The sequence below is a fragment of the Taudactylus pleione genome, unplaced genomic scaffold, assembly GCF_031769625.1.
Source record: "Taudactylus pleione unplaced genomic scaffold, aTauple2 ptg000632l, whole genome shotgun sequence".
In the NCBI taxonomy this organism is placed as follows: domain Eukaryota; kingdom Metazoa; phylum Chordata; class Amphibia; order Anura; family Myobatrachidae; genus Taudactylus; species Taudactylus pleione.
This window is the reverse complement of record NW_028285034.1, coordinates 452,573-480,000: the sequence shown is the minus strand read 5'-3', so window position 1 is coordinate 480,000 and position 27,428 is coordinate 452,573. Positions and strand designations below refer to the sequence as shown.

Sequence of the window (27,428 nt, the reverse complement as noted above, 5' to 3'; positions counted from 1 at the left end):
CACAGGCAATATAAGATGTCCTAGCCCCAGATAAATATCATTACATTAGTCATTCCGTAAATAACTGCAAAACAAATGTGGTTATTGTGGGGGCGAATCAATTGTTGCGAAAATTAATGAGTGGTGTAAAACGGCCAAACCCATCTAAAGTCCTGGTTAGGGCGCCATAACTGCGGGTTTCTCGTACACTTTTGCTCGCACCCTCCTGAGGATGCAAACAGAAATGCCGGCGCCGAAGGCTCTCTCGCTCATACAGAGCAACTATTGAAGCGCTCCCTCTGGTGCCTAAAAATTAAATAGCTGCCAAGAAAATAACTGAATTGTCCCGTGTTAGATTATATATAGTGGACACGGTGGGTGTATTGCCACTACATTACCTGCAGGTGGCGCCACGTCTGTTAGGAGAGAATGTACGTCTTCCACTGCGTCGGTATCATCAATCTGAAATAAACAAATAGCGCAGGTTCCAGTCCGCATCGCTATGTCTCTTACCGCTGCTCCCTCCAAGTGAGCTGACAGGTTTGGATTTTTTTTTACATCACACACACACACACACACACACACACACAGATATATATATATATATATATATATATATATATATACTGATATTATGCCTGTTCATAAATGGGAGCAGTGGGCGCCGTTTATGGAGGATGGGAATCTGCCCCTCCTAGGTTCTGCAATGCAGGGGCTGCTGATAGTGGCACAGGGAGCATCAGACAAGGGTAAGTACGTGCGAGAGGGTCTCCCGGCCTCTCACCTCCAGGACAAAGGCGTCCTTTTTACCATGAGACAGGTCCAGCTCCATAACTTCATCTGAGCTCTCAGACTGGGAGCGGATGACTCCGATCCTCTGCCGGGGCTCTGGGATGGGGGAACCCACCGTTTCCTCCACAATTTCCTGCGGTAAAATGTGAAAATTGATGCGGAAATAATTACAAAGATATTTACAGATGTGTATGAAAACGTACGGACAAATGACCACGCAGAGGATGAGCCCCACGCTGTCACTTACTGGGGGGTTGATCTCGTAAAGTTCTTTGTTCTTCGCAATAGTTTCATTGATCTTCTTCTGCATGTAGGAAACATGTTGCTCGTAGGATCCATCGCTGGGGGTCTTGCCAGCGATCTGAATGCCCCCGGGGGTGGGGAGCGCTGCCAGATACACACCTGTGGCGGACTAATAAAAAAGCCAGCAGTTACGCAGTACACAGGGCAAGGTGAGGACAGGTCCGCCTGAAAGCGGGCGCTATTAGTACCACGCTTGCCATTATGCCACAGACAATTATTTGCGTATCACAAGCTGAATATAAACTTAATCTAATCCAAATCCCTTATACATCACTTTAATAATATAGGCGATATAGAAAGGTGAATAAAAGTGTCTCCTTCATATTAAAACTAATGACCTTAAAAAAATAATAAATTCTTTGTAACACGTAATCACCAGTTATATCACAAGGAGACAGCAGACACGTAATCACCAGTTATATCACTCGGTGACAGCAGATGACTGACACATAACCAACCGCCTGTTATATCACCCGGAGACAGCAGACATGAAACCACCAGTTATATCACTCGGAGACAGCGACGACTGACACGTAACCACCAGTTATATTACTCGGAGACAGCAGATGACTGATATGTAACCACCAGTTATATCACTCGGAGACAGCAGACGACTGACACGTAACCAGTTATATCACCTGGAGACAGCAGACATGAAACCACCAGTTATATCACTCGGAGACAGGGACGACTGACACGTAATCACCAGTTATATCACTCGGAGACAGCAGACGACTGACACGTAACCAGTTATATTACTCGGAAACAGCAGATGACTGACACGCAACCAGTTATATCACCTGGAGACAGCAGACACGTAACCACCAGTTATATCACTCGGAGACAGCAGACGACTGACACGTAACCACCAGTTATATCATTCGGAAACAGCAGATGACTGACACGTAACCACCAGTTATATTACTCGGAGGAAGCAGATGATTGACACGTAACCACCAGTTATATTACTCGGAGGAAGCAGATGATTGACACGTAACCACCAGTTATATTACTCGGAGGAAGCAGATGATTGACACGTAACCAGTTATATCACTCGGAGACACGTAACGACAGCAGACACGTAACCTCCTGTTATATCACTCGGAGACATCAGACACGTAATCACTAGTTATATTACTCTGAGACAGCAAATGACTGACATGTAACCGCCAGTTATATCGTAGAAGACAGAGGCAAATATACGCACTCGGTTCCATGCACGCAACTTGGGGGCACTTACGCTCCATCAGGCCCTGTGCGTGCAAGTGCGATCTGTGTTACTGAACGCGAGAACAAGGCTGTATAACAAGAGATATGGTAAGAACTTACCTTTGTTATCTCTGTTTCTACGAAGTCCATAGGGTCCACAGGGTTGACCTTGGGGTATAGGTTGGGAACCAAATCCGGGCACCACGCAGTTAAAGCTTTTAGCTCCCAGGATGCACTTGGGTCCACTCTCCCTATAACCCCACCCCCCAGCCAGAGGCACCTCAGTTTGTAAGTAGCCAAAGGCCGGAGGAGGAGAGAAAAAGAGAGAGAAAACTGGAACACTCTAGAACCATACTCACAGAAAAGGAGACGGGAAACCGGTGACCAGTAACACAGCCCATATGAAGCCAGGTGCGTCAGGGCGGGCGCCCTGTGGACCCTATGGACTTCGTAGAAACAGAGATAACAAAGGTAAGTTCTTACCATATCTCTTGTTTTCTACTTCAGGGTCCATAGGGGGTCCACAGGGTTGACCTTGGGGATGTCCCAAAGCAGTTCAACCAAGGGTGGGGACGCTCCTGTGCTGAGAGGAGAATCCGTCGCCAAAAAGGAAGCATCCTGAGAGGCAAAGGAAACCAATGCCTAGAACCTTAAAAAAAGGTTTGGACAGAAGACCACGTGGACACCTAGTAAGGCAAAACAGCCGAGGCGCCACAACGAGCCGCCCACGAGGGTTACATGACCCGAGAAAAAACAAGCCTCAACGACAGAAATGCCTACCTATGGGTAGGCCCCTGAGGAAGACATACGAGGCCATCCAGCCAACATTTCATTATAGGCCGGCCATCGTTTCCTGTGAAAACCAGAAACCGCAGACCAGCAATAAGGAGTCCGATTACCATAAGGAACTTGAACGGATCATATAAAGCCAAAGAGGCCGGACCACAGTCAATGAGGCCACACCAGCCGAGAAGACTGGGGACTGAATGGCCGTACCATAAGTTCCAGAATAATATGGAACCTAAAAACCACTCTAAGAAGAAATACAGGGCGAGAGCAACTCACACCCTGACCTGATGCCCTCCAGAAGAGGGAGCCACATGAGAACGCTCCCAATTCAGACACTCTCCTGGTTGATTTAAACACCCTGAGAGAGAGAGAGCTTAAACAATAGACCATGTAATGGCTATCACAACCAGCAGTTCCATTGACTGTCCCCGGACGGAACAAAGAACCACTACTAACTCCCCAGGAGACCCTAGGGAGGACAAGTGGAGGCATAATCCAGAAAACACTCCAAAGGATGAACTGGATACCAGAGCGGAGCAATTCCATATCTTAACCATACCGACAGTGTAGAGATCCGCACTGTCAGGAAGGCCAGGCCAAGGGTGAAACCCAAGCCAGCCGGAAGGAATGCCAGAATATCTGAAAATCCTGGACACCGGAGGATCGTATCGACAGGTACGATACCATAAGAATTATGTATGCCACAGTCCGTGGCAGATCCCAGCAAAGTCTGGCCTATCTGCTCTAAACATCTCAATGAAGACAGAGCCAGGGAAGCCCTAGGACCACAGTAGGGGCGCAGTCAAAGACAAACGATCCAGGTCCAGGGAAAAAAAAGGACCCTGAGACAACAGGTCCAGATAGTGAAGCAGTAGGAACGGAGTATCGATGAGGAGACTCCGAAAATCTCAGTACCAGTGATGTCTGGGACGAACTGGAGCCCCCAGAAGGAAAACCCCTCCGTCTCGAATTAAACTTCCGAAGACCTCGAGGAAGAAGGGAGACCGGAGGACACAGGTACACAAAGTGGAAGGACCACTTCACTGACAAAGAGTCACTGAAGGTAGCTTCAGTACTCCTGGAGCTGGACTGTAACACCGGTAATGTGTGATCAAGTCAGAAGGCCATGAGGATCAATCCCCTCAGGGAGGCCCCCTCTGCTCACCAGGAGTTGAAACCTCTCATGGAGAAGAGACTAGTCCCCGGGATGCACGTCGCAACAGCTGAGGAAGCCCGCTTCCCAATGGAGAGCTCCGGGAATAAACACTGCAGAGTTGGCCAGGAGAAGACCCTTGGACTATGTCAGAATGGATGACATACCTGACATTGCCACCCAACTACCAGTGTTGCCTAGATGGAAGTCACTGTTGTGACACTGTCGGACTGAACCTATTCAGGTTTACCGTGACATATGGGTTAGGCCAGAGTGAAGGTCCAAGACAGCCTAAAGTATCAACAAGTTAAGTGGCAGGACAGAAACGACAGACGTCCAACTGCCCCGAAACGAATGCGGACCAGACACTGTCTGTAGCAAAGAACACCCTGGACGAGATGGCCATAGCCACCCGGACAGAGACCAACTCGCCTCCGGAGAAAGTATCATCGTTCGAACAGCGATCCGATGGGAAAAACTCGATCCATCTGGAGGGGAGTCAATTATGGCAAGGTCTGGAATGGAACTGAGCACATTCCACCCTACCAAAAGGTAGACACTCTGGTAGACCGCGCATCACAAAGAGTAATGACATATGTCGAATGCGTAGATATCCGCACACTCCAAGTTGAAGAGTGGAGATCTTGTCTTACGCCAGAAAAATTCTCAGAGTCTGAGAATCCAGCAGTGCTCCCAGATGAAGAAAACCCTGTGAGGGATGTAGGGAGGACTTTTTCTCCGTTGACTAATTATCTGTGCCGAGAAGAAGCCACGGTTATCCTGACCTGGCGGTAAAGTACCTTGGTGATCCTGCTAAAAGCAGGAGACCGTCCAGAGAAAGGAGCATTCGGATACCCTGAACAGGTGAACTGTCAGAAAATCCATAAGGCTGGTAAACCCCGGTGGAGTTGAGGACAGTCCCAAAAGGCAGAGCCCGAAACTTACAAGTGTTGCTGTGGCACAGCAAACCTGAACCCATGCTGATGAGATGGCTCTGTACGTACCCGTAGGTACGTATCCTGAATACTCAGATATACCCTAAAATCCCCAGGTTCCAAACGTCGGATGATGGAGCATGGACGATTCCACCTGAGTCCAGGCACCGTTGGAATCTGATTCAGGGATTTGAGACAGAGTATAGGCAAATGAGGACCAGTCGGTCACCGCCCCAGAAAGAAAGTAGAACAACCAGTCCCTCACTGAGATAGTGAGGTTGGCCGAAATAGCTCTGCTTACCACAAAGACTGTATAGCTTTCTGGGATTGTAAGGCCCTGATCAGGTCTGAAGAAGGGCCCGTGTAACAATGCCTGTGAGGAGGCTGCCTGAGCAATGAGAGGCCGTTGAGAATCAGTACCTCACTCTGGAAATTCCCCAGATGTAGACCTGTCCCGTCAGGCTGAGGGTATATCCTCAGGTGTAGAAACAGGGTCGTCCGGAAGTCCAGGACTGCTCGGTACTGGATATGGTGGCCCCCATGGAGGCCGACAGCCTAGGAAAAAACAGGCCTTTAGGCTGACCCTGAGGACAAAAAGACTTAACAGAGTTAGTCCGAATGTAGTGGGAGTAGCTAAAGACGGTATCTCCCCATTAGTGATACTGCCAATGATGCAACGATCTTGTCAAGGTCAGGACCAAACAAGATCTTCCCCATGGAAGGAGTGTGCACCTCTGCTTTCCCATAACGCAGCCATAGGGTACTGCGGCGGATACAGACGCCGCCGAAACCCTGAAAGTTAGAAGACCGGCATCCCATGAGGTAATCCCACATATGACCACTGCATATTTTATGTGAGCGGCAAAAGATATTTGAACCTCAGGACGTGTTGGAGGGGAAAAACGTCACAAAAGCATCACCATGCGATGGCCATGGTAGGACGGGCAACAGGCCCTGAAAACGAGTACATTGAATTCAGGCAAAGTTACCACCTACGGATCCGTAAAATCCGTCCAGGCCGGGATGGGAGGCGTATTAATGCCTGTAACCCGATGATTAACATACAAATCCATCCCAGAAGGGGATTTCCATTACTTGTGAGGACCCTCAGGGAACGGGAAACAGGAGGCCTTTGTGACTCCTCGTATCTGGGGACAGCCAGACTCCCGCTATGAGATCCACCCGCTGGGCAGAAAACGGGAGATGTATGATACAGGTGCAGGATCGACATTCTCTATATCCAGAATGAGCCTGGCTACCAGCCCCAAAGCAGGGATAATAATACTTGAAATCGGCTCCCCCCATGTGAGAGGGAAAGAGCCGAATATACCATCCAGTTCACGGCAGAGCCACTGGTCAGTAACCACAGGACGTATATCACGCCAATTAGTATTTCTATAAAACAACATCCACCAGGGTGGCCGTTGTGGTAAACCCTGCAAGGGGAATGACAGACCGATGTGGTATCGGAGGTAATTCATGTACTGTGAAAAACCCCGGCGGGGAGCGACAGTCTGTTGCACAGGGGTAAATTGCAAGAAATTGCGAGATACCCCGAGTTCAAAAGGGCAGTATGGTGAAGTAACTCCAAGCGAGTGACGACAATGGGGCCCGCCCGGCGATCCTCAAAGGAGAGGATCCTGAGAAATAAACCGCCCTTTAAGGGGGTCGTGCAAGGGGCCCGGCGCCAGATGGTGCCGCATACATAAACCTTTCTGAGTTAAAATCCTCCGCACTAATTCCTGCAGGCTATGACTTGCAGGATAGCAATAATGGGTGCAGTATCGTGTGCAATCTCCTGGTCAGATATATCTGACTATCTTGACGGAAATATTAAGCAGCGCCATACCGGTCCTGACTGACGCTAAGATTAGCTGCAGGGACCCATTATCAGCGTATGCAACTCACAGTTCCATCTAAAATATGGCAACGTGCAGCACGCAACAGTATGTGACAAACCTCACAGATATTAACAAATATATATATGTGAGGTCTCAGAACCACCCCAGGTACACCTGTATTAGGGCAGATAAAGAAAAGGGATAGATATACACTGACAGGTGAGAGAAAAAGCAGACAGTCAGCACTAGCAAAAGTCACATACAATGCAGAAAAATATATATACATACATAAGCAGGACATATAATATACTGCACAATGTCGCTACATTCAACTGCCCAGATTCAGTGTCTGGGAAGGCTATAGCGCTGTGTACACCCAAATGGCCAGGTACGCAGGGGGACTGGGCTCACTGTCATCCTAAGAGTTCTGCAGCACCACAGAGAGAAAATGGCCGCTGGAGACCTCAGAAGAAGCGTGGCCCGCGGAGGAAGCAGCTCAGCGACGCCAGACTGTATTATTGAAAGGCGCGCTGAGCTGAGGGGAGGAGCCGCTAGACAGGGAAGGCTTCCTCCCCTGGCTAGCAATTAACCCCCCGGGATGCCGGCTCCCGCTGCCGCTATAATCCCTGGTGGGCTGTGGACACGCGGGGTATGCCTCCATGGAGGGGGAGCCCGCCGCCACCGCTAGCGCCTCCGGTCTGTCCCCAGAGACCGGAGGCATAAGGCTGCATGTACACGCGGGTCACCGCAAGCGGTGACCACGCGACTTACCTGTCCCCGTCGATCCGGCAGCAGCCCAGGGATTCCTCCAGAGCCCGGCTAGTACAGACTCTGGGGTCCCGCTGCGATCCCCAGATCTGTACTGGCGTCGCAGCGCCGGCGGGGTGTAGGAGCGGCAGCTCAGACGTCCATTGGACAGTCTGATGCTGCCGCTCTGAAGAGTAGTAAAAAAATAATAAAACAAAACTCTTTTAAGCTTAGAGGCTGCTAAGCAGCCCCCCTGCAGTAACGGTGACCCGACTCCGGCCGGGCACCAACTTAAACTGAGGTGCCTCTGGCTGGGGGGCGGGGTTATAGGGAGAGTGGACCCAAGTGCATCCTGGGAGCTAAAAGCTTTAACTGCGTGGTGCCCGGATTTGGTTCCCAACCTATACCCCAAGGTCAACCCTGTGGACCCCCTATGGACCCTGAAGTAGAAAAATGACATTCACCACGTCTGCTGACGTTCCATGCTGGCCGAGACTGCGAATATTGCTCCGAGCCCCTTGTGGCAGAATGAGCGCAGAAAGAAAAGCTGCAAGACCTGGCTCTGACGAAGACCCCTTCCAGATTATATATCTGGGGTATTAGACCTACATAGGATGTACAGCAGGAGACAGCTTTCTAATAATGTGTCTAATGTAGAGTATTACGCTTCATTGTGATGGACCATACCACCATCCTCCCCGCACACCCCGGCTTCTAACCAAGCTGCCTTCATCGCGCTGTCTGAATGGATTCTGGGGATCACTGAACTGTAGCGCAGTGAGAGAGAGCGCGTGGGGACATGGCGTACGGTGAGAGCGCAGGCTGAGCCCCATGCACAGTAGGACGCCTTCGCTTTCTTTTACAGTAGACACGCAATAGATCTAAGATGAATTATGAGTAACTTGCACCCGACTTCCCCCAACACCAGGGGAGGCAGCTCAGAGTGGGGCAATCACAAGGGATTCGTCATACCCAATACTATGGGTCAGGTAACTCCACACAGTCCACGGACGGCTAATAAACACAGACAGTCACACCGCACGCCTGTCTCTCCATCATTCTCTAGTCCTGACACAGCGTAAATGACAGAGACACCGGAGCTGCCCGGATTACCGTCCAGCAATGACCGATGGCTGAGATATGAGGAGATTATTACTCTGATTAATGGCGGTTACTTACCGCCAGCCCCAGGAGCATGTTCTCCCCGACAGTAATCTGTATCCTCAGCCCAAACAGGGCATTCATGCCCTTCAGCTTCAGCTTGTTCATCAGCTGGGTGTGCAGCTCGTATTCCATGAACGGCAGCAAGTTGCTGATGGCCGTGGCGTTCGCCTCCGCCTGCGCTTTCTTCTTCAGGCGACACAACCTGAACAGGGACAGAATAAGGGACATTTTCCGTGAATGCTCCAGCGCTCCGGACGTCCTGCCCCCTCTACAGCCTAAATCCCTCGCCCAGCACCCCTACACGTACTGATCTCCCCACGCACAGCGCCAGGGCATGGTCATGATACCGGTCAGAAAAAAAAAAACCCATAAAACATGAACTGCTGGAGGAATCTAGCTGTGATTGGGCGGTCAGGAACCAAACCGCGGCGTATTTCCCGCAGGTGAAAGATTTTTATTTTTTGGGGGGATGCGCAATTTATTTTACTTATTTTTGCACCTGCAGAGCAAGTCCGGAAATGGAGCAAAAGGGCCGAGAATGCAGATGGGTGATAAGACATCAGCTGCGCAATAAATGAGGCCGTGTGGCTGTAATTCCAGCAGCCGCCTGTAGCATAGCGTAGTATAAATATTGTGCATTATAAAGAAGAATATACCCCCCTAATGTACATTATCACGGATATTAGATGTCACCTAATTATGGCAGCAGGGAATCTTGGTAACCAACAACCCCCTCACCGCGTACAGCAGGAGGTAGGTTACCCATTGCTGCCACGAAGGAATTATTGTTATCATTAATCAGGACGGCCGCATGGTCACTGTACAGGGGGGTTTCCACGTATACAGTGTGTGTATATATATATATAATATATATACATACATACACACACACCCACCCTTATATACACACACGTCACAGATACCTTACACACACAGGTCACACATATATTACACACACAGCTTGCACCATGTTCTTAAACCCCGCCCACCTCGCGGCAAAATGCCACAATTCACGGGTCAATCAGGAGAGGGTGGAGCCAAATTCTGCGGGTCTAATGGCATTGAGTCATATTGGCTTCGCCTCCTCCCGATTGTCCAGCGAATGACAGCATTTTGCCGTGAGGTGGGCGGGGCTTAAGAACATGGTGCCTGCTCTACAGTCTGTCAGGGGGGGGGTTTCTGGGGGTGCACCACTGCTGTACCTGGCCTGTATCAGACAACCTTTCCCCACAATCGGAGCATCGCTGGGCAGATCTATGGTGGTGAATAAGACATCGGGAACCTTCTGCTTCCGGCAGCTGCAGCAGAAAGTGAGATGCGCTGGGAACGGCATGTTCAGCTCGTCGTACGGGATGTGGCAAAAGGCGCAGGTCGGGGGCGATGACTCCTCTGACCTATATACAAGTAGAAAGCGTTTTCATTACAAAACTAAGAAAATAACATCGTAGTGACATAAATGAACGGCCTCTGCGCAGCCCGGCGGCATTTCTGCGTTTCGTTAAAGAGAATGTCCGATAGATTAAAATGTTTCGCTGCAGCCACATGAGATATAGCTGAACAGATGGACAGTAAAGGATATTAATAGCACCGTAAGGAACAAACTACTACAAAGTAATGATAATTCCAGCATGAAATATACAACATTAAGAAGTCATGAAAACAAATGGGAAACGTCAGAAGCAGCTCTGATACTTATTAAAGTGTCATTTTATGTCTCGGAACATTGGACCTGATTCAGACCCGGTCGCTAAGTTGCGCTCGCTCTGAGCGATTTTCGTCCGTCTGTGCATGCGTATAATTCGCAGTGCGCGTGCGCAAGTCATTCGTTGCGATCTGATTTTGGAAGCTCATAAGCCACTATCAGGTCGCTGCTTTGAGTGACAGATAGCGCCGTTTGTGGGTGGTAACAGGGGAAGGTGCTTGTAAACGGGGGGGAGTGGATGTGCGAACGCAGGCGTGTCAGGCCGCCAAAACGCTATTTAACGTGCGTGCATAATTAGCAAAGTGGCGTCATTGTACACGTCACCTGCATGTAATTCAGCTAGCTGTGATCGCTGTGCTTGCGGCGGGTTAAGGCAACCTAAAGGGCTGCGAGCAGCTCCGATGGCTCTCGATGTTCCCTATTAATCCTACATTTCCCGGAGATGACGTGTGTTGCGAGTGGCAAGGAGGCGTTTTTATACACTTGCGAGCGCACTTTGCCGTAGATCGCTAAAACATAGTGGGCGTCCTTACGCGACGCAGTGCGAGCACTTCATTTAAATATCCGGGGCCCCTTTTTGCCAGCGAGCGGCCGCAACTTGCGATCAGGTCTGAATGAGCTCCGTTGTGCGCTGTATGTTTGTGTTTTCATGATAAGGAGCTTGATCACCTGCAGTATTTAAAAATGCACAAAAACCATATTCAGATACTGTGATAAATATTCACAATGTGCCCCCCTTTGCTTCCCCAATAACAGGACGTCCCCCCGCTGATCAGATACATCTCTATCAGGTGACTGGAAAGACCGTCTATACGGACAGATCTAAGCACAGTAAATAGTAAAACAGAAAAGCATTTGATTGTGAAGAAGACAATAAAACAATCCTGATATTAGTCTGCACTGGACAATGCCCTGGTACGTGCCCCCCAGGCCTGGGCACAGAGTTACCTCTGGAGATGTTAGTTACAAGGAGTGAAGCTTTCATCCTGCACTCTGCCCTATAACAACGTGACCTACCCAAGGCCGGCATTGCTATCAAACTCTCCCTTCTCTGTCCCTATAAAGAAGCCGGGGTGCGCAGACAACCTTTGCTCCAAACAGCATTCGCCGGCGGCGTCCTGCAGGAACCGGGGGTTCAGTACGGAGGCTGTACCGGAGGCAGACAGGATGCAGACTTCCTCACTGCAAGGAGACAGCAAACAACAGCCAGAGATCAGAGACGTCATACAGTCAGCAGGATCCTCACCTCTACAAGGAACGCATTCACATATGTCGTAGTGCTAGGGTAATCTGCATTATGGGGACGTTATACGTGTTTATAGAGGAACTAAACCCAAACGAGGGAAGATAACAAGACATTTACTAACAGATAATGATCCACAGATTTGTCCGCTCCGAAACCTCCCATTTCAAATTATATTTTCTATTATAGTCTCTGCAGGTGTTAGCGCTGTGCATGATTTAGATACAAGCTCATGTAACGGATGTGACAAGGCGAGGACAGGTCGTGGTTAGTGCTGATGGATATATGCATCCAATAAATTAAGGTAGGGGGGTTAGGTTTTGGCTGTGGAGGGAGGGGCAGGGTTTACTGACAGACAGGTGTCGGTATCTTAACCCTGTCGGGATGCTGGCGTCGGGTTCTGATCGGCGGGATCCCGAGTGCCGGAATCCGGTACCCACACCCCCCCCCCCCCCGAAAGGAGGCACAGCTGGGGTCCCAATAATAAAACGAGAAAACAGACATTCCCTGGGCAAATGTTATCTTTACTACAGACATTGTTTAACAGGGAAATTATATTTTTGCCCCACAATTGCTATACTACATTTTGAAAAAATATACATTCGTTTGTTATAATAACTATATTAAAAGTTAAAAAACAAACAAAAAAAAAACAAAACGCAATTTGAGATAGTGCCTCAAGAATGAAGGTTGTGACTGCGTTTGGCCACTTGGTGGCAGCACTGATGCTGGTGACTGTCCTGCAGCAGGTGGATTCTGCACTGAGCAGTGCCCTCTGCAATGATCTCTATGTAGTGTGCGGAGGGGCCCTTCATTATAGTGTATGACACAGAGGGGACTTCAGCAGCGGACGGTGACTGCAGAACATAACCTGACTGGCTGCAACTCTTCCCTGTAATCATTGTTATTCTTGTCTCTCAAATATAAGACACTGTTTAATGAGCAAACCTAAGAGAAAGCCGGGAGAGATTCCCCTATTAGGAGATTTTAGAAATTCACAAAGTGCTTGTTGACAGTTCAGAAACCAGAACGTGCAGTCAGGGCTGGCACTACCATTGGGCAAACCTGGGCAGTCGTTTGTGATGCCATAACTTAATGCCAACCATTCAGTGATCACACTGCCAGCCAGCCAGCCAGCGATTTGGAGGGGCATCAGCCGCCAGCACCTTACCTGTGAATCCCCCATGTAGTGACGGGCCGGGAGAGAGGCGCTGGGCTGTCACACTCCCAGGAGCTGAGGCTGCCATCCCTCCTTCCCGCTAAGGTAACCAGCCACCAGGTGACCCTCTGCCACCCCGGACTGTAATCAGCTGCTGTGCAGCCAGGGAGGCAGTGCTGGGGTTACACAGTAACACCGCAGATGGTGTTGGTGGGGGGCTGACAGCATTATTAGCAATAAACACTGAAAGAACCCCCAGAGCTAACACTTATCCATTAAACATCCCTGTGACAGACTTGGAAACTATAAGACCAGGATCGGTAGATTAGAAACCAATAGAACGGAACAGAGACTGTTTATTCTAGTTCAGCTCTCTCTTCCCTATAATCAGCTACAGTGACGACCCCCCGACACTGTACCCCTCTGAGAGATCGAGGTCTGAAGACACTGAGGACCTCATTCAGAGCGATCGCTTGCTGCAAGCGATCGCTCTGAATGAGGGCGGCCACTTACTTTTTTAAGTGCCGCCTTCTGGTCGATCGCTAGGCTGTGGGTTACCAGCCACAGCTCTAGCGACCGACCAGGGTGATGGTCACGATGGACATCACCATCGCGACCATCGGGGCTTACGACCAGACCCTAAGGTTGGGTCTGGGCTCTCGTAAGCCCCAGGGAACTTCCTGCTCTGTTTGAGCAGGAAGTTCCCCACTGACATCATCAATGATGTCAGTGGGGCCGCCCCCAAACGGCAAGCGTTCCGACCGGAACGCCTCCGTTTGGGCAGGCACGCCCCCGTCCCACCCAGCAAATGGGGCGAGCTGTCACTCAACATCAACAGCTCGCCCCATCTGCTACGAGACCCCTAGCGACGGAGCGCCCGTCGCTAGTCGGGTCTCGCGCATGTGCACGACAGAACCGGCTCCGTAGTGCGCATGCTCTGTGGGGACCATCGACCCGGTTGCGAGCGCATCGGCGCTTGCGACCGGGTCTGAATGAGACCCTGAGACTTCAGGTAACTTCATGGTAGTTACAGGCCTCCAACTTACTCACCAAATACTGGTGGACTCACTGTAGCCTACGACGGCGTGACAGCCCAGAGCTTTGGCGTGAGACTTTATCTCCTGACGGATTTCAGCCCACCAGGCGTCTCTCGTTTCCGGTTCATCTGGAAGTACAGGAAAGAGCAGCCGATATAAAACCAACACGACAGATTTACACGTCTAATAACACCTGAACCATTATGTGTATTGTGAGGCGCGGCGGAATGGAGATCCTAGCTAGGATATATATATAATGACACATAAATATCCCAGAATCTAGTTACATTGTTAAATAGGAAAATTGTAGCTTATTAAAAATGCAATGAGAGCGGCAAAACGCGGTCAGACGCTTAGGGGTAGATTTGCAGCCAGTGATTGGTGGATTTCACCGATGGATTTCAAACGGCAGCAGTAATTAATCCTAAATCAGGCTCATTCAGCAATAATTATTATTGCCGTTAGAAATCCACTGGTCGTAGTAAACCTATCGCTTAGGGCGGTATTTGTGCGGGAAGAATAATACGATAGTACTAAGTATACGCATGTGGCGGTCACTGGTTACTGCAGAGCACCTCTAACTTACCAATGACACAATTTAGAGAGGTTCTCACTGCCGTTAACTCTAATACAAACCCCCAGATTAAAAAACAAGATACTTCAGACACATTAGAATTTTTCTGCTGCTTTAAGGCAGATAAATGAGATTTTCAGCTACTCCGTCGCACCACCAAGGGTTAACCATTTGTCAGGGTGCAGCAATATTGTTGCAAAAAAAATAAAAAACGAATGCTGGGTACACCCCTGAGCGATGGATCGGCCGCCTGCCTTTCCAACGGTTTGGTAAGTGGTACGCACAAACCATATTGTGCATACACACATACCAGTGCGTCGCCCGGTAGTGAGGTCACTGTCGGCGGTTCCTGGGCCAGCATATGGGTTGGTCGGCCGCACACACAGCCAGACGTACCGATATATCTGCGAGATATATCGGCATCGGCTGTGATAGGTCTGTGAACTGTGTGGTGCACTATGAGATATGTTGTTCGGCAGCTGATTGAACGACATATCGCATAGTGTGTACCCATCACAACATTCATTGTAGCTGCCTAATCCTAAAGGAGTGAACAGTGAAGGGAGTAGACCACACTGCTATCTGACCACACTTACTTGAGACAGCTGAGCAGAGAATAATCTTCTCTAACATAAATAAATATTTTTTATTTTTACATTCGATTAAATGAACTAACGTCCTGCAAAGCGTGCAGCCACTGACAAGCGCTCCAATGGTGATCGGCGTTACGTCACCCTATTTTCAGGCTTATCTGGTTTAACTTCACATCCAGGAAAAATAAATCTATGAATTGAGAGTTGGAGGCAGCTAATCAGGGCGGTCATTTATGCCGTGTACATTACTAGTCTTCCACTTTCATGTGAGCGCAGAAAGATGAAAAAAAGGAGAATATTACAAAATAATACTGTTTGCCACAGAGCATGCACAACATACAGAGGACCAGCTACCCGATCCCTACCATTTGGGATTATGTGTGTGAGTCACAGAGCATGCACAACAGACAGAGGACCAGCTACCCGTATCCTACCATCTGGGATTGTGTGTGTGAGTCACAGAGCATGCACAACAGACAGAGGACCAGCTACCCGTTCCTTACCATCTGGGATTATGTGTGTAAATCACAGAGCATGCACAACAGACAGAGGACCAGCTACCCGATCCCTACCATTTGGGATTATGTGTGTGAGTCACAGAGCATGCACAACAGACAGAGGATACAGAGGACCAACTACCCGTTCCCTACCATCTGGGATTATGTGTGTGAGTCACAGAGCATGCACAACAGACAGAAGAGACAGAGGACCAGCTACCCGATCCCTACCATCTGGGATTGTGTGTGTGAGTCACAGAGCATGCACAACAGACAGAGGACCAGCTACCCGTTCCCTACCATCTGGGATTGTGTGTGTGAGTCACAGAGCATGCACAACAGACAGAGGACCAGCTTCCCGTTCCCTACCATCTGGGATTGTGTGTGTGAGTCACAGAGCATGCACAACAGACAGAGGATACAGAGGACCAACTACCCATTCCCTACCATCTGGGATTGTGTGTGTGAGTCACAGAGCATGCACAACAGACAGAGGACCAGCTACCCGTTCCCTACCATCTGGGATTGTGTGTGTGAGTCACAGAGCATGCACAACAGACAGAGGACCAGCTACCCGTTCCCTACCATCTGGGATTGTGTGTGTGAGTCACAGAGCATGCACAACAGACAGAGGACCAGCTACCCGTATCCTACCATCTGGGATTATGTGTGTGAGTCACAGAGCATGCACAACAGACAGAAGAGACAGAGGACCAGCTACCCGATCCCTACCATCTGGGATTAAGTGTGTGAGTCACAGAGCATGCACAACAGACAGAGGACCAGCTACCCGTTCCCTACCATCTGGGATTATGTGTGCGAGTCACAGAGCATGCACAACAGACAGAAGAGACAGAGGACCAGCTACCCGTTCCCTACCATCTGGGATTGTGTGTGTGAGTCACAGTGCATGCACAACAGACAGAGGACCAGCTACCCGTATCCTACCATCTGGGATTATGGGCCTCATTCAGAGGCGGTCGTAGGATGCAAGCGGTCGTTCAGAAACAGGGCGGCTGCTTGCATCCTGAACAGCCGCCTCCATGTCGGTCGTTAGGCTGTGGGTTAACACCCACAGCTCTAACGACCGACAAGGGTGAAGGTCGCGATGGTCAAGACCATCGCGACCATCGGGTTTACGACGAGACCCTAAGGTAGGGTCTCGTCAACCTTAAGCCCCAGGGAGCTTCCTGCTCTGATCGAGCAGGAAGTTCCCCACTGATGATGTCAGTGGGGCCGCCCCCAAACGGCAAGCGTTCCTACTGGAACGTCTCCGTTTGGCCAGGCACGCCTCCGGCCCGCCCAGCAAACTGGGCGAGCTGTCACTCAACATCGACAGCTCGCCCCGTCTACGACGAGACCCCTAACGACGGATCACCCGTCATCAGCCGGGTCTCGCGCATGCGCACGACGCAGCCGGGTCCGTCGTGCGCATGCGCTGTGGGGAAACATCGAGTCGGTCGGGAGCGTTCAGCGCTCATGACCGACTCTGAATGAGCTCCAATGTGTGTGAGTCACAGAGCATGCACAACAACAGAGGAGACAGAGGACCAGCTACCCGTTCCCTACCATCTGGGATTATGTGTGTAAATCACAGAGCATGCACAACAGACAGAGGGGACAGAGGACCAGCTACCCGTTCCCTACCATCTGGGATTATGTGTGTAAATCACAGAGCATGCACAACAGACAGAGGGGACAGAGGACCAGCTACCCGTTCCCTACAATCTGGGATTATGTTTGTAAATCACAGAGCATGCACAACAGACAGGAGACAGAGGACCAGCTACCCGTTCCCTACCATCTGGGATTGTGTGTGTGAGTCACAGAGCATGCACAACAGACAGAGGACCAGCTACCCGTTCCCTACCATCTGGGATTGTGTGTGTGAGTCACAGAGCATGCACAACATACAGAGGACCAGCTACCTGTTCCCTACCATCTGGGATTGTGTGTGTGAGTCACAGAGCATGCACAACAGACAGAGGATACAGAGGACCAGCTACCCGTTCCCTACCATCTGGGATTGTGTGTGTGAGTCACAGAGCATGCACAACAGACAGAGGACCAGCTACCCGTATCCTACCATCTGGGATTATGTGTGTGAGTCACAGAGCATGCACAACAGACAGAAGAGACAGAGGACCAGCTACCCGATCCCTACCATCTGGGATTAAGTGTGTGAGTCACAGAGCATGCACAACAGACAGAGGACCAGCTACCCGTTCCCTACCATCTGGGATTATGTGTGCGAGTCACAGAGCATGCACAACAGACAGAAGAGACAGAGGACCAGCTACCCGTTCCCTACCATCTGGGATTGTGTGTGTGAGTCACAGTGCATGCACAACAGACAGAGGACCAGCTACCCGTATCCTACCATCTGGGATTATGGGCCTCATTCAGAGGCGGTCGTAGGATGCAAGCGGTCGTTCAGAAACAGGGCGGCTGCTTGCATCCTGAACAGCCGCCTCCATGTCGGTCGTTAGGCTGTGGGTTAACACCCACAGCTCTAACGACCGACAAGGGTGAAGGTCGCGATGGTCAAGACCATCGCGACCATCGGGTTTACGACGAGACCCTAAGGTAGGGTCTCGTCAACCTTAAGCCCCAGGGAGCTTCCTGCTCTGATCGAGCAGGAAGTTCCCCACTGATGATGTCAGTGGGGCCGCCCCCAAACGGCAAGCGTTCCTACTGGAACGTCTCCGTTTGGCCAGGCACGCCTCCGGCCCGCCCAGCAAACTGGGCGAGCTGTCACTCAACATCGACAGCTCGCCCCGTCTACGACGAGACCCCTAACGACGGATCACCCGTCATCAGCCGGGTCTCGCGCATGCGCACGACGCAGCCGGGTCCGTCGTGCGCATGCGCTGTGGGGAAACATCGAGTCGGTCGGGAGCGTTCAGCGCTCATGACCGACTCTGAATGAGCTCCAATGTGTGTGAGTCACAGAGCATGCACAACAACAGAGGAGACAGAGGACCAGCTACCCGTTCCCTACCATCTGGGATTATGTGTGTAAATCACAGAGCATGCACAACAGACAGAGGGGACAGAGGACCAGCTACCCGTTCCCTACCATCTGGGATTATGTGTGTAAATCACAGAGCATGCACAACAGACAGAGGGGACAGAGGACCAGCTACCCGTTCCCTACAATCTGGGATTATGTTTGTAAATCACAGAGCATGCACAACAGACAGGAGACAGAGGACCAGCTACCCGTTCCCTACCATCTGGGATTATGTGTGTGAGTCACAGAGCATGCACAACAGAGGAGACAGAGGACCAGCTACCCGTTCCCTACCATCTGGGATTATGTGTGTGAGTCACAGAGCATGCACAACAGAGGAGACAGAGGACCAGCTACCCGTATCCTACCATCTGGGATTATGTGTGTGAGTCACAGAGCATGCACAACAGACAGAGGAGACAGAGGACCAGCTACCCGATCCCTACCATCTGGGATTATGTGTGTGAGTCACAGAGCATGCACAACAGACAGAGGAGACAGAGGACCAGCTACCCGATCCCTACCATCTGGGATTATGTGTGTGAGTCACAGAGCATGCACAACAGACAGAGGACCAGCTACCCGATCCCTACCATCTCGGATTATGTGTGTGAGTCACAGAGCATGCACAACAGACAGAGGACCAGCTACCCGTTCCCTACCATCTGGGATTGTGTGAATCACAGAGCATGCACAACAGACAGAGGACCAGCTACCCGTTCCCTACCATCTGGGATTGTGTGAATCACAGAGCATGCACAACAGACAGAGGACCAGCTACCCATTCCCTCCCATCTGGGATTATGTGTGTGAATCACAGAGCATGCACAACAGACAGAGGACCAGCTACCCGTTCCCTACCATCTGGGATTGTGTGAATCACAGAGCATGCACAACAGACAGAAGAGACAGAGGACCAGCTACCCGTTCTCTACCATCTGGGATTATGTGTGTGAGTCACAGAGCATGCACAACAGACAGAGGACCAGCTACCCGTATCCTACCATCTGGGATTATGTGTGTGAGCAGCAACCACTAACCGAGCCTACTGCGCCCCACAGTATTCATATGCGTGTTCAGGGCGAGGTGTGACATGTGAAGAACACGGTTCAGTAACTTACCTGGCTCGTCATACGTACATTGCGGAAACCATGCTGCGTGGTGCGCCGTGAATGGAGTGCAATACCCGCCATGTTTGTGTATGGTCACAAGCAGCGCTATGTAAGCAGTCTGACACCAGCCACACCATCATAGCATCTTAACACTAAGGATTTACAAATACACTAGATTGTGGGGGGAAGGGGGGTGGGGTAAGCGGGGGAGCGGGTCATCAGACTACAGAGGGTTCCCTCTTCTCTCGGGCAGCAGCGGAAGCGTTCGTGAGCTAGGGTTGGCAAGGCAGAGATAGCAGACAGTAGCCATAAATGGGTAGATTGGTGCATGCTCGGATCTGGTGACGTAACATACAGAAACTATGGCAGCTCAGTGAAATGCGGACAAGAAGAAATGTTCCTACCTACGCCCCCCGTCAGTGACGCAGACGCGCCCCCGTCAGTTATACGTTACGTGTAGGCTACACATCCTATATGTACAATTTGCAACAAACTTGATCACTTTGAAAAAAAAACAATGCACTAAAATATAAAGAGAACAAAACACCCCAACAATGTAACATTTTCTGTTCTTTGCAAACATAAACTACTTCAGGTTAATAAATCGGAACTTGGGTAAAACCCATTGTGGTCTTTACAAAAAGCTTTTGATATGTTAATTACAAACAGTTTGCCTGTAAAGGGACTATCACAGGCCTAGCTAAGCAGATGCTATAACATTAGCTACAGAACGGAAATGGAAGTTATCTGTGTATCATCAGGGGCTCAGCGTCACAGCACCTATCTGTGTATCATCAGGGGCTCAGCGTCACAGCACATGTGTATCATCAGGGGCTCAGCGTCACAGCACCTATCTGTGTATCATCAGGGGCTCAGCGTCACAGCACCTGTGTATCATCAGGGGCTCAGCGTCACAGCACCTATCTGTGTATCATCAGGGGCTCAGCGTCACAGCACCTATCTATATTACCCCCCCAACACTTAGCTCCAGTTCCTCTATTCTGTTATATGTTATCTGTGTATCATCAGGGGCTCAGCGTCACAGCACCTATCTGTGTATCATCAGGGGCTCGGCGTCACAGAACCTATCTATATTACCCCCCCAACCCTTAGCTCCAGTTCCTCTATTCTTTTATATGTTATCTGTGTATCATCAGGGGCTCAGCGTCACAGCACCTATCTATATTACCCCCCAACACTTAGCTCCAGTTCCTCTATTCTTTTATGTTTTTTGTGTATCATCAGGGGCTCAGCGTCACAGCACCTATGTATATTACCCCCCAACACTTAGCTCCAGTTCCTCTATTCTTTTATATGTTATCTGTGTATCATCAGGGGCTCAGCGTCACAGCACCTATCTATATTACCCCCCAACACTTAGCTCCAGTTCCTCTATTCTTTTATATGTTATCTGTGTATCATCAGGGGCTCAGCGTCACAGCACCTATGTATATTACCCCCCAACACTTAGCTCCAGTTCCTCTATTCTTTTATATGTTATCTGTGTATCATCAGGGGCTCAGCGTCACAGCACCTATGTATATTACCCCCCCAACCCTTAGCTCCAGTTCCTCTATTCTTTTATATGTTATCTGTGTATCATCAGGGGCTCAGCGTCACAGCACCTATCTGTATTACCCCCCAACACTTAGCTCCAGTTCCTCTATTCTTTTATATGTTATCTGTGTATCATCAGGGGCTCAGCGTCACAGCACCTATCTATATTACCCCCAACACTTAGCTCCAGTTCCTCTATTCTTTTATATGTTTTCTGTGTATCATCAGGGGCTCAGCGTCACAGCACCTATCTGTGTATCATCAGGGGCTCAGCGTCACAGCACCTGTGTATCATCAGGGGCTCAGCGTCACAGCACCTATCTGTGTATCATCAGGGGCTCAGCATCACAGCACCTATCTGTGTATCATCAGGGGCTCAGCATCACAGCACATGTGTATCATCAGGGGCTCAGTGTCACAGCACCTATCTGTGTATCATCAGGGGCTCAGTGTCACAGCACCTAACTATATTACCATTCAACACTTAGCTCTAGTTCCTCTATTCTTTTATATGTGATCTGTGTATCATCAGGGGCTCAGCGTCACAGCACCTATCTATATTACCGTTCAACACTTAGCTCTAGTTCCTCTATTCTTTTATATGTGATCTGTGTATCATCAGGGGCTCAGCGTCACAGCACCTATTTGTGTATCATCAGGGGCTCAGCGTCACAGCACCTGTGTATCATCAGGGGCTCAGCGTCACAGCACCTATCTGTGTATCATCAGGGGCTCAGCATCACAGCACCTATCTGTGTATCATCAGGGGCTCAGCTTCACAGCACCTATCTGTATTACCTCCCAACACTTAGCTCCAGTTCCTCTATTCTTTTATATGTTATCTGTGTATCATCAGGGGCTCAGCGTCACAGCACCTATCTGTGTATCATCAGGGGCTCAGCTTCACAGCACCTATCTGTATTACCTCCCAACACTTAGCTCCAGTTCCTCTATTCTTTTATATGTTATCTGTGTATCATCAGGGGCTCAGCGTCACAGCACCTATCTGTGTATCATCAGGGGCTCGGCGTCACAGCACCTATCTGTGTATCATCAGGGGCTCAGCGTCACAGCACCTGGCTCTCTCACCAGATTTACTCCGCAAACCACAGATTTTTAAGCCATCACTCTTTTCTGTACTAAGTAACATGGTTCCGCTTTATCATATACTGCATCTCAATAAACAAATAAAAGCCACCGGTTATACCCCGGGCTATTTCTGGCTGATGCAGGACTCCGTGCCCGATTCCCAGGCTCTCTCGGTGACACAGATGCTTGGTGACAGTGGGAATGCACAGTGCCCCCTTCTCGTGTCCCAGGGCTGATCGCATAGAAAGCAGCTATACCCGGACAATGGGCAGACGGAGCATTCTCCAGCCCTGGAATTTCCATGTGACAGTCAGGCAGATGCTACAGAATAGGAGGAATTAAAAGATTTGCAGCAGCTGGAAGCAGAACAACAGCATTAAGTTGAGGTTTCATGCCTAGTGCTTGTCAAACTCAGGATGTTTTTCCTACCCGCACACGAGATCCATTCCCATCACAAAGCGTAGCAGCGCCCGGTCATTTCACATGTCAGTCTCGTCTGATGGGAAAATCCTGCTAGCGCGTTCAATCACGGTGCTGATAACGTGACCCTAGGGGTCAACTGTAACAGCACATTCGCTGTGCTTATCAAAGACATTATCTGGGGTCTACAACATTCTAAAACATTAATGCATGTAACCCATGCAAGATCCATAAGGAAAACCTCAACAAAGGGGTAAGGACACAATAATGCTCATTAAACAACATTACATTAATCTGAAACATATGCACTAAACCACAGCGACCAATCACAGTAAGTAAGCGGTAATCTGGCTGGTGTGAGACAATTAAAGCAAGCGTCTGATTGGTTGTTGTGTTTTAGTGCAAATGTATCTCCCTGTATACTGAGGAATTATTTCTTAAACGCGTTTCACACCTAACCTACTGCATGTAACAGCAAGTGGTAGAGAAAGCGCTCAGATTCTAACAGGCTTCTGCTTTGGCGCAGCGGCGGGGTCAGGTGTCACAATAAATATAATCTGACATTTACCCAGTGCTGTATTATACTGCTTTTAAACCTAAATTCCGGGTCTGACCCGGTGGTTGGAACAGGATTCCAACCCGAATCAGACCCGGAATTTCCCCCGGCGCCGATCCAAGATATTCCTGATTTGGCGCCGTTCACACCGGAGCCGGGCCTGCATAGACCTGGCTTTTCTGGCGTTGAAGTGGACGCTTGGAGATGACGTCATCTCCAAGCGCCACTGAAGCCGGCCAATCGGCTGGCATGCGGCACGATCCAGGTCATCGTGACCCGGATCACGCCGTTTACACGGCAGGGTTTCATGGGTCATTCCCGTGTTAAACCCTGCATGCTACCTGGGTTGGATTGCCGGGTCACTCAACCCGGTAATCCAACCCTTTCTCCATTTACACCAAGGAGCTGCCTGGTTTACCCTGCAATAACCCAGGTTTAGCTCTGGCCTAAAAGGGGCATAAGTGACAATTAGGTCAACGTAGTGTAAGGGGGGCCGTATTGAAGTGTTACAAGTGTGACTGTATCACAATTGTATATGTGATCCCTGATACAGGTAATAAAGAAGATCCCCAATGTCTCCATACCATCATGGTTCATTTAAGCCACAAAAAAAGGCTAAACCAAGCAGCGTTTCAGCAGACAAGCAATAATGTCATATGTATGACAGGGGCGGCTGTAAAGTGGTCGGAGGTTGGATTTTACGCAATGCACATCTGGAGATTCTCCTCCTTCCCTGGGCGCAGTCCTTGGTTGTGTCGCCGGTTCCGGATATCGCTCAAAACTCCATATAGGTGCACTACTAATAACCCACGCGTTTCGCAGTACGTAATGAGAGTGCACAGTAAATAATGGTCTATTGTCTACTGCTACAGACAGCATAGAATACTATTTATTACTAACGCAATGAGCCGAAGGTTACAAATGTCAATACTAAGGGGTTAGATTTGCTAAAGTTTATAAAACAAACGAGTGGTGGGAATGCCCATAGCAACCAGCCAGGTTCTACATACCTTGTAAAGGAATAAATAATAATACAAAAATAAAAAAGACAAAAATGAAAATGAGTGATGTAACGGCAGCCAGTGGGAGGAGCCTGCTTACGGAGTACGCCGAGACAGACGCGGCACTAACAAGAGATTGCTGGCGAAGTGCGCCCCCAGATATTATTTCCTATAAACTTCCTGAGTACATGGAGCAAAACTTTTTATTTATTTTTTTATGAAATACTGTAATATATTCTAAATCTGAAACTAAATACATTTTCCATAGTAGCAAAACAATTCCTCCTAATTGGAAGACAACACAGCGTGGAGCTGGGGATGTACGAGACTTTTCACTGAGCAGCCATAATTTTTGTTGTCGTATACAGAGTTTTATGGAAGGACTAAGGTAATACCTGAATTGTAACTATTCCAGTCTAGCAGTTTGTAAGGTCTGGTGTTACCCATTATCCCGGCAAAGGCTGGGTTTAAAACAGCAAACGAGGGTGAGTTAGAGAAGCAGAGTTGACACAATACTACAGAGACTGAAAAGACAGACAGCACAGTTAATAAAAGATTGGGAGGGGGACAGCACCCGTCATGGCTAAATGTATTATTTTGCAACATGTTAATCAGGCTGATATACTCTAATGAGCGGCTCAGTAACCTCGCTCCCTATCCAATCGCTCTAGAATGTAAAACATTCCGGACAGAGAAGTGGCAGCTTTGGAAGCTTAAGAAAAGCTCTTTGATCTGGAGAATATTTTGCGAGCGTGTAATAAGAGTTTGTACTCGGTGATAAATGAGGAATCTGGAGCTTTTCTGAAGCCGTAGAAACCACTGGGAATTTGTCATTTCACCCGGACTCATGGAATCACCCTCATGTCTGGTCTATATACTGTTAGAGACATGCCAAATAAAGTGGGTATTCCTCCGACAATCATCGCCGTGCACCGACAGATAATATCCCCAGCACCCCCCGGGACTACCAACACTGTAAATACATCGGCTGTGCTTCTAATTCCAAAGAACCTGGCACTAAAACTCCATATACCACACAGGAACGTCAGGGTTCTGCCGCATTGAAATACATCCCAAGGGTGACATCACAGGTCTTACTGCCAATAAGAAGCCACCGATTAGTCAGCCACAACAAACACGGGCCCTCGGGGTGTGAACGTGGGGACGGTATAGGGAATACGTTATAACCAACCGAAGGGTGCAGGAAAAAAAACGATTTATAAGTATAATATACATTATACAATTCAGAGGACATTATAGGCCCATCATTTCCGCTGGAATTATAATAAAAGGAGTGCCTTAATATAATTAAAGAACTCTCTGAAAACCAATTAGCATAAATCAATAAGGTTAACGGATTAAAATTCTCATCTCAAAATGTAAATTAAAAAAAAGGTTTGGATGGAGTTGTCAGTATACGGGAGACCCATCGATGACCGCGGTATGTAATTGATCTGATTTTATACTGTATCCTCTCTGGAAGAAATAAAAAAACAAACCCTTTATTTTTGTAATTTATAGGACAATGAGCTAACCTGCATTAGAGAAGTAATTGCCTTTTTAGGCTTAGGTTCCCGTTTACCGGCCCCACCAGTTCCCTGCCCCCCACTGGAAATCCATTGTTTTGTGTCTTTAAATCTAGAGAATGAAAGACAATCAATGAAGAAGCGAGAGGGCCTCAGACAAGGGGGCGCTGCCGCTAATCGTGAGAGAGTAACGTAAGGGTCTAACCTGTCATTGTTTGGCGGTCTCTGCAATCATGTGGGACCGGTCAGGAGGGGGCATAGAGGTATCGGAACAGTGCACATAGACGTACCTGGATTGTGAATCCGATCCAGAAGTTTCACTGATCGCGCGCTGACGACACCACCAATGTGGACGAGGAAGCCGACCGGAAACGCCGTCAGAGTGAAAAATGGGAATTCCTGTGACAGTGACAAAACCTGGTCGTTATAAATTAAATAACAGAGACATGAAATGAGCGCTTACCTGCAAAGGCTTTTATATGAAACGTATGTACGCTACACTGTTCAGTGTTACCCTGATATTACATTGCTGCTCCTCCCGGCTCCATTACACGCAGCTGAGTCTCCGCCCACATCCAGTGTCCTCATCCCATAAAAGAACAATAAGCTGACAATGCAGTCTGATGCCACGTATCCACTAGGCCATTTAAATAAGCGATTACGACATCTTAATCGTTCAATCGCTCATTAATAGTTCACAAATTGACCATGAAAATGTTGAAAATGATCAGCGATGTGCGCTCCCGCTGGTCATTTCCGACATCAATCATCGCCTGAACATGTCAATCAATCTGCCGATAACGACAGACTGACCATGTTCAGGGATGAGGGAGGGTCCCTGCACTGACTGACATATCGCTCAGTGTCGGCCCTGCAGGGGAAGAGGAACGACTGTACGATTACAATGTTGTAATCATACGGTCGTAACACTCTCTGCTAGTGGATACGCACCTTGGGGAGCATGAAGCAACCAATCCGTGCAGAGCAAGTCTGCAAAGCTGTCAGTCACTCTGTGTCAGAAGAGTTCCTCCTTCCTAACATGGCAGCTGATGCAGGGGAGTGACAGAGCATGCAGGATATATTTATATTAGGAACACTCCAGTTGCTTTGTGTATGTTATTCAGCCCTTGACATACGGGGTCCTGTTTATACTTTGCGGATAAAATCTTGGTCAGTAGTCTTACACCCCTGGTGTAGATGCAATTGTAACGTGTGTAAACCGGGTGAAGAAAGAGCAAAACTGATAAAGAATCTACAGCAGGAAGCTGCACAGTAACCATGGACAAGTGCGTAGGTGCACTGCGGGTGGGCTCAGAGGCTTAGGCTTGTTATAAGGGTACCTGTGAGATTATACAGGAATGAGACACACATCATGGACACCTCAGCCATCTCCAGAGCAGAACGCCCTGTCCATATATACAGCAAGCAACATGAAGT

At 49.1% G+C, this 27,428-nt stretch overlaps 1 protein-coding gene across 12 annotated transcripts in view; it reads right to left on the bottom strand.

Moving 5' to 3' along the window:
* Positions 1 to 27,428, bottom strand: part of C2CD5 (C2 calcium dependent domain containing 5) — a 73,614-nt gene that overhangs the window by 10,218 nt on the left and 35,968 nt on the right. For 8 of the 12 annotated variants that reach the window (XM_088454771.1, XM_088454776.1, XM_088454768.1 and 5 more), the window contains 8 exons: positions 26,282 to 26,390; positions 14,067 to 14,181; positions 11,632 to 11,796; positions 10,115 to 10,306; positions 8,928 to 9,114; positions 1,019 to 1,183; positions 764 to 904; positions 378 to 441 (listed from right to left, as the gene is read on the bottom strand). In XM_088454771.1, coding sequence (XP_088310897.1) covers positions 378 to 441; positions 764 to 904; positions 1,019 to 1,183; positions 8,928 to 9,114; positions 10,115 to 10,306; positions 11,632 to 11,796; positions 14,067 to 14,181; positions 26,282 to 26,390 — 1,138 coding nt within the window. The remainder of the gene's footprint in view (positions 1 to 377; positions 442 to 763; positions 905 to 1,018; positions 1,184 to 8,927; positions 9,115 to 10,114; positions 10,307 to 11,631; positions 11,797 to 14,066; positions 14,182 to 26,281; positions 26,391 to 27,428) is intronic. The other 4 variants (XM_088454778.1, XM_088454772.1, XM_088454777.1 and 1 more) reach the window with 1 other exon arrangement.